General features: G+C 44.1%; 1 protein-coding gene across 2 annotated transcripts in view; it reads right to left on the bottom strand.

The window, feature by feature from the left end:
• Nucleotides 1-11778, bottom strand: part of Acp3 (acid phosphatase 3) — a 32336-nt gene extending 20558 nt beyond the window's left edge. For both annotated transcript variants that reach the window (XM_070005417.1, XM_070005418.1), the window contains exons 1-5: nucleotides 11553-11778; nucleotides 6378-6473; nucleotides 4087-4173; nucleotides 3340-3492; nucleotides 2548-2646 (exon numbers count right to left, since the gene is read on the bottom strand). In XM_070005417.1, the coding sequence (XP_069861518.1) occupies nucleotides 2548-2646; nucleotides 3340-3492; nucleotides 4087-4173; nucleotides 6378-6473; nucleotides 11553-11672 (555 nt within the window). In that variant the 5' untranslated portion in view covers nucleotides 11673-11778. The remainder of the gene's footprint in view (nucleotides 1-2547; nucleotides 2647-3339; nucleotides 3493-4086; nucleotides 4174-6377; nucleotides 6474-11552) is intronic.
• Between the last annotated feature and the right edge of the window lie 708 nt (nucleotides 11779-12486).

The following is a 12486-nucleotide window of genomic DNA, read 5'->3' as shown; positions in this document are numbered from 1 at the left end:
CACTCACAACACCAGTTTCTGGTCTTTTCACGTGTTTGGATTCATCCTAGAAATCTGCAGATAGTAACCTCAACAGGGCCCTGATGTCTCCTGTCTGGTAAGTATGGAGAAACAGCCGACAGACACTGACTTCCTATCCCTCTCGACCATGTGAGACACCCTACCAATTCCAACCCCCTTGCCCTTTTTTTGTGCATTGGTTAATATCAAGATCACATTTTGTTTTATGCCCAGGCCAGCCTGGGTTGTGAGTCTTCCCCATTGAACTTCTCCCCTCGCTGGGATAAAAGGTAGGTAGGCCATTATGCCCAGACATTAGACGAGATGGAGTCTAGCCAACCGTGATCTCCCTCTCTACCTAGCTACAATTACAGGCTTCAGCCACCACCACGCCTGGCTTGCGCTTGGATCATTCTTGGGTTGCTGAGACCCGTGCTTAGTTATCTGACTGATGAGATCATCAGTGATTTCTGGGGTCTTTTGGAAGGATAGAATTTGTCTGCTGCATATATACATATACATATATATATATTTTCCCCCAGAAAAGTAGTTGTGCTAGTTCTAACCTTGACAGGTTTCCATAAAATTCCTTGCTTTATAATAATGGTTAAAGACCCCCTTCCCCTCAAAAAAAAAAAAAAAAAAAAAAAAAAAAAAAAACCCACAAGAGCTCTAAACATTTCAAGTGGATTTTTTATTTTTTGCTAGTCCTGGGGCTTGAACTCAGGGCCTGGGCACTGTCTCTGAGCTTCTTTTGGCTTAAGGTTAGCACGCTACCACTTAAGCCATGGCACCACTTCTGGCTTTTTCTGTGTATGTAGTACTGAGGAATTGAACCCAGGGCTTCATGCAGGTGAGGCAAGCACTCTACCACTAAGCCACCTTCCCAGCCCTCCATGAGATTTTTTTTAAAAACTCTAATTAACCAGCAAAGCTTCCAAAGTAGAGCCATGGCTCTAATGATAGAGTGCCAGCCTTGAGTGAAAAAGCTAAAGAAACAAGGTTTAGGCCCTTGGTTCAAACCCCTATACTGGCTCACAAAAAAAGAAAGAAGGAAGGAAGAAAGGGGGGGACAGAGGGAAGGAAGGAAAGAAGAAAGGAAGGAAGGAAGGAAGGAAGGAAGGAAGGAAGGAAGGAAGGAAGGAAGGAAGGAAGGAAGGAAGGAAAAGAAAAATATATCTATTCTAGTTCAAAAGCCAACACATTTAATTGGGAGAGGAAACAAACAAACAACAACAACAACAACAACAAAAAACAACCCAGGAAAATCAAAGACAAGGCAAGGATGCCCAAAAGGAATACTGCCATTGTAATCCTGCAACATTGTAACAAATGACATTGAAACATCACAACACTGTAGCATCTCAACCATGTAGCATCACCACATTGTGACAGTGCAACATTGTCACAGCACCGGGTGGTGACTGCATGGTGCTATCTGTGCTGGCCAATGCAAATAGGCAAAAGAAAAAACATGAGGTGTGGGCTGGGAAGGTGGCTCAGTGGTAGAGCGCTTGCCTTGCATGCATGAGGCCCTGGGTTCGATTCCTCAGCGCCACATAAGCTAAAAGAAAAAAGCCGGAAGTGGTGCTGTGGCTCAAGTGGTAGAGTGCTAGCCTTGAGCTGAAGAGCTGAGGGACAGCACTCAGGCCCAGAGTTCAGGCCCCATGACGGGACCCCCCCCCCCCCAAAAAAAAAAGAAAAAAATGAGGTGTGTAAATGTAAGAAAACCAGAGGCATATTATTGTAAATCTAGCCTAAACTCGTTAAAAAAAAAAAAAAAAAGTAGATATATGACAAAAGTCCCAAACTCATCTTTTTTTTTTTGGGGGGGGGGTGTCTGGTCATGGGCCTGAACTCTGGGCCTGAGCACTGTCCCTCAGCTCTTCAGCTCAAGGTTAGCACTCTACCACTTGAGCCATAGCACCACTTCCGGCTTTTTTTTCTGGTTATGTGGTGCTAAGGAATCGAACTCAGGGCCTCATGCATGTAAGGCAAGCGCTCTACCACTGAGCCACCTTCCCAGCCCCCAAACTCATCTTTAAGGTAATAGCAAGTAAGCAGGTGCCGGTGGTTCATGCCTGTTATCCTAGCTACTCGGGAGGCTGAGATCTGAGGATCACAGTTCAAAGCCAGCCCAGGCAGGAAAGTCTGTGAGACACTTACCTCCAATAAACCACCAGAAAACCAGAAATGGCGCTGTGGCTCAAGTGGTAGAGCGCTCGCCTTGAGCTGAAGAGCTAAGGGACAGCGCCCAGGCCCAGAGTTCAAGCCCCACAACCGACCCTCCCCCCCCCCAAAAAAAGGTAATAAAAAGTAAGGAAAAATATACTGTTTTTTGGGGGGAGGGAGGAGGAAAACACACATAGAAAAGTAGTATTTCAAGTAGCCCTCTGTGATCTTGAGATCTCAGCCTGCCAAGTAGCTGGGATTACAGGCATGAACCACTGAAGCCTGGCTCAGGGTGCCCTTCCAAGAAACCAAACACTCATCATTTACTTTGACCCTCAGAGGCTAGCACCCCCACAAGATGATGCCACTGTTAACCTTGTATGGGTGAAGTCTTTTCTGGAATTCTTCCGATTTCAAAGTCTCGCTTTCAAGTTCTTGGAAACGGGGGCAGTTCTTTAAGGGCAGGTAGAGGAGCTGAAAAACAGAAGTCAGATCACCAAAGGCTTAGCTAGCCGGAGATGTTTGCCAAAGAAACGATGCCAAAATTTCAAACCTCATTAGGTCTAAAAGATCCAAATGTGCTTCGAGCTGCGTGGAAAGTTTAAAGTTGGAGGGAACAAGTTCAAATGGCCTGTGGGTCTTAAACTAGTGGATATATACCTTGACCTGCAGAACTTTTTTTTAAATTTTCCCAACTTTCATAAATGTGCCTAAATAGGAACACACTGTTGGTAGATACAGTTTCTGGTTTTTATAGGATTGTTGTTTTTTTTTTTTTCCCTCTTAAAAACATTTTTTTTTTTTTTTGGTTGGTCGTGGGTCTTGAACACTGGGCCTGGGCGCTGTCCCTGAGCTCTTCAGCTCAAGGTGAGTGCTCTTCCACTTGAGCCACAGCACCACTTCTGGTTTTCTAGTAGTTTATTGGAGCTAAGAGTCTCACAGACTTTCCTGTCCTGGCTGGCTTTGAACCGAGATCCTCAGATCTCAGCAGCTAGGATGACAGGTATGAGCCACTGGTGCCTGGCTAATAAAACAAAATTTAAAGCAACACTACCCAGGGGCATGTGGAGATTGGTACAGCCACAGGTCCTGAGCAGACAGTCTTCCTTCTCCCCAGGAATCCTCCCTCCTCCTCTCAACCCATGGCATCTCCCAGAATATACCAACCCGATCTTCAGACAGAGATACGGTATGCACAGGGATAGGCTGCCAGAGGAGGGTGGGATTCCAGATGCTGGTTCCCTCGGGAGGAAACAGGGCTGCGAGGTTTGTCATGGCGCTCATCAGAGTCCGGTCCACATCTGTGCTTCGAATATACACCTAGCATGTGGGGGGAAATAAATCAAAGCAGAAGCCTCGTTAGAAGAATTCCAGGTTTTCTTTCTGTCATGTATGGGAGAGAAAAAGCTGAGTATCTGCATCGAAATATATAAGCAGACTCAGTGTAGCATGGTCATCATAACCCATCAAGATATATCATTATATTATAACCCTATCATAGGACATGGCAGCCTGGTAGGCTGGATTGACAAAATGGCACCGACAATGAAGTGGCTACTTGCCAAGCCTAAGTATCCATAGAGCTTTGAAGTTATATTCCTACAGATGTTTAAGAGGGAGGGGCTGGGAAGGTGGCTCAGTGGTAGAGCACTTGCCTTGAGCTAAAGAGCTGAGGAACAGCGCCCAGGCCCTGAGTTCAAGTCCCACAACTGACAAAAAAAAATTAAGAGGGAAAAAAGCCCCTAATCCTATAAACAAAAATCTATAAACAATCTTATAAACGATCTCATGTGTAAATGAAAGCTTTGACTTATACAAGTTCCCCCTCCCTTTCCAAAACAAAAAAAACAGGAAAACCTTTTTTCTCCCCACATATTATTTTCATTATTTTAAGAGTGGACTCCCCCAACTTGCCTGTTCACGATTATAGGACTCATTCAAGAGCTTTCTGTATCTTTTCTTTATATACTGGCCAAGTTCATAATGCTGCTCCATGCCAAGCTACAAGGGGGAGGAGGGAAAAAACAGAACAAAATAAAAATAAAAGCAACAACATACATTTCTGATGCACTGTGTACAGGACAGAGCCCAGGAATCTGCATTCCTGACAGCTGTGAAGTCATGCTGCTAACCAGTGAGCACCTGTGGAGATTTTGGTGCTGGAGAGATTTCCCCCACTCATCATTACCATGATTTGAAAGCACCCAGCCAGGTGCTTGTGGTTCACACCTGTCATCCTATCTACTCAGGAGGCTGAGATCTGAGGATCGCAATTTAAAGCCAGCCCAGGGAAGGAAAGTCCATAAGACTCTGATCTCCAATGAACCACCAGAAAACTAGAAGTGGTGCTGTGGCTCAAGTGGTAGAGTGCTTGCCTTAAGCTGAAGAGCTGAGGGACAGCGCCCAGGCCCACAACAGACAAAAAAAGAAAAAGAAAAAGAAAACACCCAGGCTGAGGATAGGAATTTGACCTCCAGATACCTGTTACTGTCTCTATGGCAGGGTATGCTATATACACCTTTAATTCCAGCTACTGAAGGGGACCGAGAGCTGAAGGGTTACAGTTTTGGCCAGCTGCCCAGGCCAAAACAAAAACAAAAAGCCAAAAAAAGTTAGCAAGCTTCTGTGCCAAAAAACATCCCGGGTGGTGATACACACCTGTAATGGCAGTACAGCTGGAGTCAGAGGTTGAGAGGCTTGCCTATCTGGGGCCTATCCTGGAGAAAAAGTAGATCTATCTATAGGAAAATAGCTAGAGCAAAAAAAAAAAAAAAAAAAAGTGGGGGGGGGGCTTGGGGCATGGCTCTAATGGTAGAGTACCTTCCTAGGAAGTATGGGAACCTGAGTTCAAACTCCAGTACTACCACACACACACACACACACACACACACACACACACAAGTGGTCCACGTACTGGTACCATTGTCATTGTCTGGAAGTGTGCTAAATATGCAGAATCTCAGCTTACCACAAATCAGCCTTGTGCCTTAGAATCTGCTCTGTGTGTGTGTGTGTGTGTGTGTGTGTGTGTGTGTGTGTGTGTGTGTGTGTGTGTGTGTGTGTGTGTGTGTGTGTGTGTGTGTGTGTACCAGTCATGGGGAACCCAAACTCAGGGCATGGATGCTGTCTCTTAGCTTTTTTTTTCTTTTTGGTCCAGTCAGTCATAGGGCCTGAACTCTAGGCCTGGGCGCTGTCCTTCAGCTCTTCAGCTCAAGGCTAGCACTCTACCACTTGAGCCACAGCGCCACTTCTGGCTTTTCTTTTTCTGCTTATGTGGTGCTGAGGAATGGAACCCAGGGCCTCATGCATGCAAGACAAGCGCTCTACCACTGAGCCACCTTCCTAGCCCTTTTTTTTTTTTGGCTCAAGGCTGTGGTGCTTTACCACTTGAACCACAGCTCCACTTCTGACTTCCTGGTGGTGGATTGAAGATAAGAGTCTCATGGATGTCCCCACCCTGGTTGGCTTTCAAACCCGTGATCCTCAGATGTTGGTCTCCTGATTTCTTGGCACCCCAGCTCCCATGCCTGGCCCCAATCTATATTTGAGTGAGACACCCAAGTGATATGTTTGCGTGTGGGAGCTTGAGAAACAAGTACATTATGGGAATCTTGTGGTTAGTCTAAAGTTTCCCAGAAGAGCCCCAACTCCCATACTCTGGAAGAAACTTTGGGTATCACTGGATAAAGCACAAGCCAGGGGAAACTGGGACCACAGATCCTAGGAAGGATACATGGGACTTGAACTCAGGGCCTGGCACTGTCCCTCAGCTCTTCAGCTCAAGGCAAGCGCTCTATCACTTGAGCCATCATACCACTTCTGTTTTTCTGAGTGGTTCCTTGGAGATAAAGAGTCTCACGGACTATTCCTGTCTGGGCTGGATTTGAACCACGATCCTCAGATCGCAGCCTCCTTGAGTAACTAGGATGAGCCACCAACACCCAGCCCCATCTCTTCTTTAAAGAGCTAGAAGATGGTAGGCTATGAAGGGGCAAAGGTAGCCCCTGAATACATCCCTTGGCTCTTTTCCATAAGGGCTAAGGGTCCATTTAAAGACAGTGCTCTCCAGCCTTTGGCTGTACAGAGAATGAACTGACCAACCGAGAAGCTTCCACATACCCCTTTGCATCTGGGGCTGAAAACTCCAACCAACCAGCCAACCAACCAACCAACCAACCAACCAACCAACCAACCAACCAACCAACCTGTGTGAGCTGGCCAAATCCTTGTGGCCAAGAGGACTCCATAATAGGGTCATTGGGAAATGTTTCAATGGGACTTCGGTCTCCATGCCGAAATACCTAAAGGGGGAAAAATATATGTCTTTCTGTGTGTGTATACACACATATGTGTATGCATGTATGTATATATACACACATATATGTGTGTATGTATATATGCATATATATGTATATATAAATAAACCCCACTGTAGAGGTTTTTTTTTCTTTTGGTAGGTTGTGGGTCTTAAACTCTGAGCCTGGGCGCTGACCTCGAGCTCTTCAGCTCAAGGCAAGCGCTCTACCACTTGAGCCACAGCACCACTTCTGGTTTTCTGGTGGTTTATTGGAGATCAGAGTCTCACAGACTATCCTGGCCCGGTCTGGCTTTGAACCGTGATCCTCAGATCTCAGCCTCCTGAGTAGCTAGGATGACAGGTGTGACCCACTGTGCCCAGACCCATTCGGTCATCTTTATCAAGTCTATCAAATGTGTGCAAACTGGCACACCTCGCCCTCCTCCCCAAGAGAGATGGTTTATTTGTGTTTCTATGGGCTAGCCCATCCAAAGAGTTCACAACATGTCTCAACGCCTCCCGGAGAAACACGTCAAACCGACTGGATCGTAGCCGAGTACAATTACATCTAAATACAGGTCAGAGAGAGAAAGTATATCCAAGTCCTCATGATGATATCCTGGGGCTCTGCTCTTTTATCACTTACTCAGCTAAGGAGGCCACGTTTGCTCTTGATCTTGAGCTATTTGGCCATTTAGATACATTACTTCTTTGATTTTTTACATACAGAATGTAGCCGGGCGCTGATGACTTAATGTCTGTCGTTCCAACTACTCAAGAGGCTGAAATCTGAAAGATCCCAGTTGGAGGCCAACCTAGCCAGAAACATTTACGCCATCACCCCCCCGCAAAAAAATTATCAAGCCGGGTGCCAGTGGCTCACGCCTGTCATCCTAGCTACTCAGTAGGCTGAGATCTGAGGTTCACAGTTCAAAGCCAGCCTGGGGAGGAAAGTCCAAGAGACTCTTCTCTCCAGTAAACCACCAACCAGAAAACCGGAAGTGGTGCTGTGGCTCACCTTGAGCTGAAGAGCTCAGGGACCACGCCCAGACCCAGAGTTCAAGCCCCAGTACTGACCAATAATAATAATAATAATAGTCATCATCATCAAAAGGCAAGTTTGGGAGTATGGCTCAAGTGGCAGAGTAACATCTGAGCAAGCGTGGAGCTCTGAGTTCAAACCCCAGTACTATTGTTTTATTGTGTGTGTGTGTGTGTGTGTGTGTGTGTGTGTGTGTGTGTGTGTGTGTGTGTGTGTTTAACTGTTGGCATGCTTCTATCTAACCTGTAGTCAACTCTACTACTGACACTTTATGTGCAGCAGGAAAATGAAAAAAAAAAAGCCACTTAGTAGAATTAATGCCTTTCCAGGATAAGGCAAATGTTTGTCTGAGTCGGGGAATGTGTAAGTCATTCTCCCAGGGTGACCTAGTGACTGGCTATTTGTCAAAGCAGGAATTTGAAATGTGACCTGAAAACTGGAAAGCCCGCCATGCCTTTGCTGCCTGTGTGTGTGCGTTGCAGAGCATTTCCATTTCCTACAGGCCTCTCCTTCCTCCTGGGCCCTGGATAAAGGTTTATTAATCTTGAGGAGTGCAAGATGTGTCTTTACACTGATTCCTTTCACAGCAGGCTACTCCTTGGGAGTAGAATTCATCTACATAGACACGACTTATCATTTCAGCCCAAACTTCTTCTTCTTCCTCCTCCTCCTTCTCCTCCTTGGTGCTCTACCACTGGAGCTATGCCTCCAGCCCAGCTTTCTGATGGTTTGACTTTGAACTGTCATCCTCCAGATCTCTGGAATAACTGGAACTACAGGCATGAGACACCTGTGCCAGGCCGGAAGCTCTTGATATGCTGTTATCACAATTACATCATGAGTCTCTGGTCCACTAAAGGTAAGCTTCAGCTTTTTTTTTTTTTTTTTTTTTTTAACCCATATGCAATACTGAGCTTATATGAGCTTAGTATGCCTTGAGGGAGGCTTGGGAAACTCAAAAAAGAAGAAAAAAATTAAGTGCCTGGCATCTGGTGGTTGTTCATAACCTGTTAGCTATTGTTGCAATGCTACTTTAATAGAAGTGAAAGAAACAAAGATTTTACAGGTCTTAAGAAGTTTCGTGCCTGTAGATAAATGTCTTTCAAATCTGAACAATGAAAGCAAACGCAAACAAAAGGGCAGTAGCTTCTTCCCGACAAAAGTCTTAAAGGAAGTCAGTGGAGCGGTAAGTCAAGGAAAATCTGAACATATTGTGTGACTCTCAGAACACATGAGAGAGAGAGAGAGAGAGAGAGAGAGAGAGAGAGAGAGAGAGAGAGAGAGAGAGAGAGAGAGAGAGAGAGAGAGAGAGTGCACATGTGCCAGTCTTGGGGCTTGAACTCAGGGCCCTGGGCGCTGTCCCTCAGCTCTTCAGCTCAAGGTGAGCGCTTTACCACTTGAGCCACAGCACCACTTCTGGTTTTCTGGTGGTTCATTTGGAGTTAAGAGTCTCATAGACTTTTCCTGCCCCTGGCTGGCTTTGAACTGTGATCTTCAGATCTCAGCCTCCTGAGTAGCTAGGATGACAGGCGTGAGCCACTGGCACCCAGAATCACATTTTTGATCATGTATTTGATCAGGCCAGAGACTCAAAGCTGAGAAGAAAACTGATGAAACTTTTTAAAAGACATACTTTATCTTTTTGAGAATAATTAGAAAAATGCTTGGCATCTTAATTAACTGCTTATGTGAACATTGTTAAGACCCATGCAGAGAAATTGTGTGTACATGCAACATTAATAATAGCTAACAACCATTGAGGCATTTACCAAATAGGCTTATTAAAACTTTTACATATTAATTGAAGCCTTACAACAAGTCCTTGAGGTGCTATTATCCCCATTTTGCTGATGATGATATTGGGGCACAGAAAGGGCTAAATTACCTAAAATCACACAGCTCATGAGGGATTGAGCTGGCATTCAAGCTCATGTGGTCTGATTCTTGTGTTTGTACTCTTTTTTTGTTGTTGTTGGTGGTGGTCATGGGTCTTGAACGAACGTTCTTCAGCTCAAGGCCACAAACACCACTTCTGGTTTTCTAAGTGGTTTGTTGGAGATGAGTCTCATAGACATTCCTGCCCCAGGGCTGGCTTTGAACCGGGATCCTCAGATCTCAGCCTCCTGAGTAGCTAGTAATACAAATGTGAGCCCCCAGTGCCCAACTAAACACTGGTACTTTCATTCTGGCTTTCCTGATAATTTTCTTTCTTTCTTTTTTTTTGGGGGGCGTCCAGTTGTGGGGCCTGAACTCTGGGCCTGGGCGCTGTCCCTCAGCTCTTCAGCTCAAGGCTAGCGCTCTACCTCTTGAGCCATAGCGCCACTTCCGGCTTTTTTCTTGTTGTTTATGTAATGCTGAGGAATCGAACCCAGGGCCTCAGGCATGCAAGGCAAGCCACCTTCCCAGCCCTTTCCTGATAATTTTCTAAGGATGACCCAGAATATACAGCTTAATCATTTATAGTTACATAGTCTCTATAACCAATAAAAAGAAGAGAGTGATATTTTTTTTGGCTTAAGCCAATAGGGCAAAGCTGTTTTGTTAAGGGTTAATTTTCCCTTTATTTACCATTAAAGGGAACAAGCCATGATAGGAATCAGCTCACATTCCCTTCATGTAATATTTGTTTGCTTGTTTGTTTTTAGTTCCAGGAGAGTGCTATCTTGGTATATGGGTTTACCTGAGGGAAGTATTAACTTGTAGTCTCCATTTGAGAGTTAATTGGTATAGCCACACATTTGGGGCTCACTTCTGTAATCTGAGCTACTTGGGAGGCTGAGGTCTGAGGATTCAGGGTCAAACCAGCATAGGCTGAAAACCCCATGAGACTCTTACCTCCAGTGAATCACCAAAAGCTGGAAGTGGAGCTGTGGCTCAAGTAGTAAGAGTGCTAAAAGCTCAGAGAAAAACAACAATTCAGTCTCTGAGTTCAAACTCCCAGACCAGCACACACAACAACACAAAGAACGAACTGGTAGTTTCCTTTTAACAGGGTACAGTTTCTCTGGGTTTTTGACTCTAGCGTTGTTGATGCCTGACCTGGTCAAGATGTACTAGGCCAAGAACCGTGATTTACATAAACATATGGTTATCATCTGTTTTGTAGAAAGTAGAGACGGAAGCCCTGAATACACGGTACTTAGAGAAGACTCCATGTTTAAGTTTCATAGCTAAAATAAAATAATAATAACAACCTTCCTCCAAACTATAAAAATAGTTTGGGTATTCGTACAGAAAGAAAACGTATCAGTCCATTCTTGCCAGATCAGGTTATCTATGTATAAATGCAAGAAAGCAAGAGAAAGAAAAGAGGAGCAGAGAGAGAAGGAAACTGGGGAATAAAATAAGACACAGACTAACTGCCCTGTAGGCAGAAATGAACATGTAGCATTTTGCCTACCCACGAAGTTGATAAAACTGCAAAAGAAAGAAAAACAACAACAACAAAATAAGACACAGAAACAACGTAGGGGAAAAAAAAAAACCTTCATTTTAGGATCCACTAGATCTATACTTCAGGAAGTTGTTCTAAAACCCTGGAGATTAGTTTCTCTTTGATGCTACAAAGACTGTTTACCCAGTAGGTATTCCTATTTTCGGACCAATGTAAGCAGAAGGAGATATTTAATTAAAAAAAGAGAGAGAAAGAGAGACACAGTTTTCTTGGTTTGCAAACAAATAATCATTAAATGCGACGAAACCAGGTTATCTCTTACTATATAAACAGCACCTGCTGTGGCCGGTGTGGTGTGTGGACTGGTTGGACCAAAGGTGTGACTGGTCAGAAAGGAATCAGAGTTGGAGAGTCCTAAAGCCAATAACCAACAATGTAGGCAAAAAGCAAATGGAGAAGAAAAAAAAAATCAGCACAACTTTTTTTTTCTGGTCAAGACATGTTCTGTCTTCATGAAGAGGAACTTGTGAAACTTGATTATTCACGGGGTGGTCTGAAGCTGGCTCTATCCGAGCTGACACAGGGAGGGGAAAGAAAACAAGGACTCTGCTGGGTGCCAGGAAAAGCCAGGAGAAAAGTGTACTTACCAGTGTTGCACACTTCAACTCTTTGCCTACAGCACCTGGGTGTAGCCAGAGAGAGAGCAGAAGAAGCAGAAAGCCGGGGTGCTGGGCTGTCAGGGTCCTGCCCGGGAAGGTAGATCTCATGTTGGGGGGGTGGGAAAAAAAAACAAACAACCAACCTGTTGATGGCAGGAGTCAAGAGAGTACAGCTTGGGAACTCACTGGGAAGAGAAGCTATTTAATCAAGGGATTGACAGATGGGGGGAGGAGCCACCTTCATAAACAGTAAAGAAAAAAAAATTTCAGGAAGTTGGAGGTAGGGCTTGACATGCAAATCACGTCCAAATATTTCTGAATTCAAGGGTGTCCCAATCTCCCACAGAGGCCTCCCTGCGGGGGTTAGGGGGGAGGAGGCCAGGCTAGGCTGTGAACTGAAGGCTCACCTGTGTTTCTTTGATGTTCAGTGTATCTTGTAACTTTTTTTTTCTTTTTTCTTCTTTTTTTTGGGGGGGGAATGTTGTTATACTGTGTTGGATGTGTGTGTGTGGGGGGTCACTTAAGAAAAGAAACACTAGCTAGCCTGGCTTTAGAAGGTTTAGGTCAGTAATACATAAATAAATAAAATTTAGTTATATATTATATATTTATGATTATACATATTAATGTAGTAGTTGTATTAATTAATATACTTATAATATAATATAAACAAGCAAATATCATTAATATACTATAAATAATATAATCAATTAATATAACATATATGTAATATACTATATATAATAACATATAGTGATAATATAATATTGTTATATATTATAACATACTAATGATACATACTAATATATACTACATATTAATATATAATTATATAATATATACTATATATTAATCCTACAACTGTAAGCAAGAAAAGTCTGGAAATCATGATGGCCTCTTTTCCTACCATACATGGTATTTA

The sequence above is a fragment of the Dipodomys merriami genome, unplaced genomic scaffold (genome assembly GCF_024711535.1).
Source record: "Dipodomys merriami isolate MVZ:Mamm:240054 unplaced genomic scaffold, mDipMer1.0.p SCAF_68, whole genome shotgun sequence".
Classification (NCBI taxonomy): domain Eukaryota; kingdom Metazoa; phylum Chordata; class Mammalia; order Rodentia; family Heteromyidae; genus Dipodomys; species Dipodomys merriami.
Note: the sequence above shows the minus strand (reverse complement) of the source record. Positions and strands in the feature narration are given on the sequence as shown.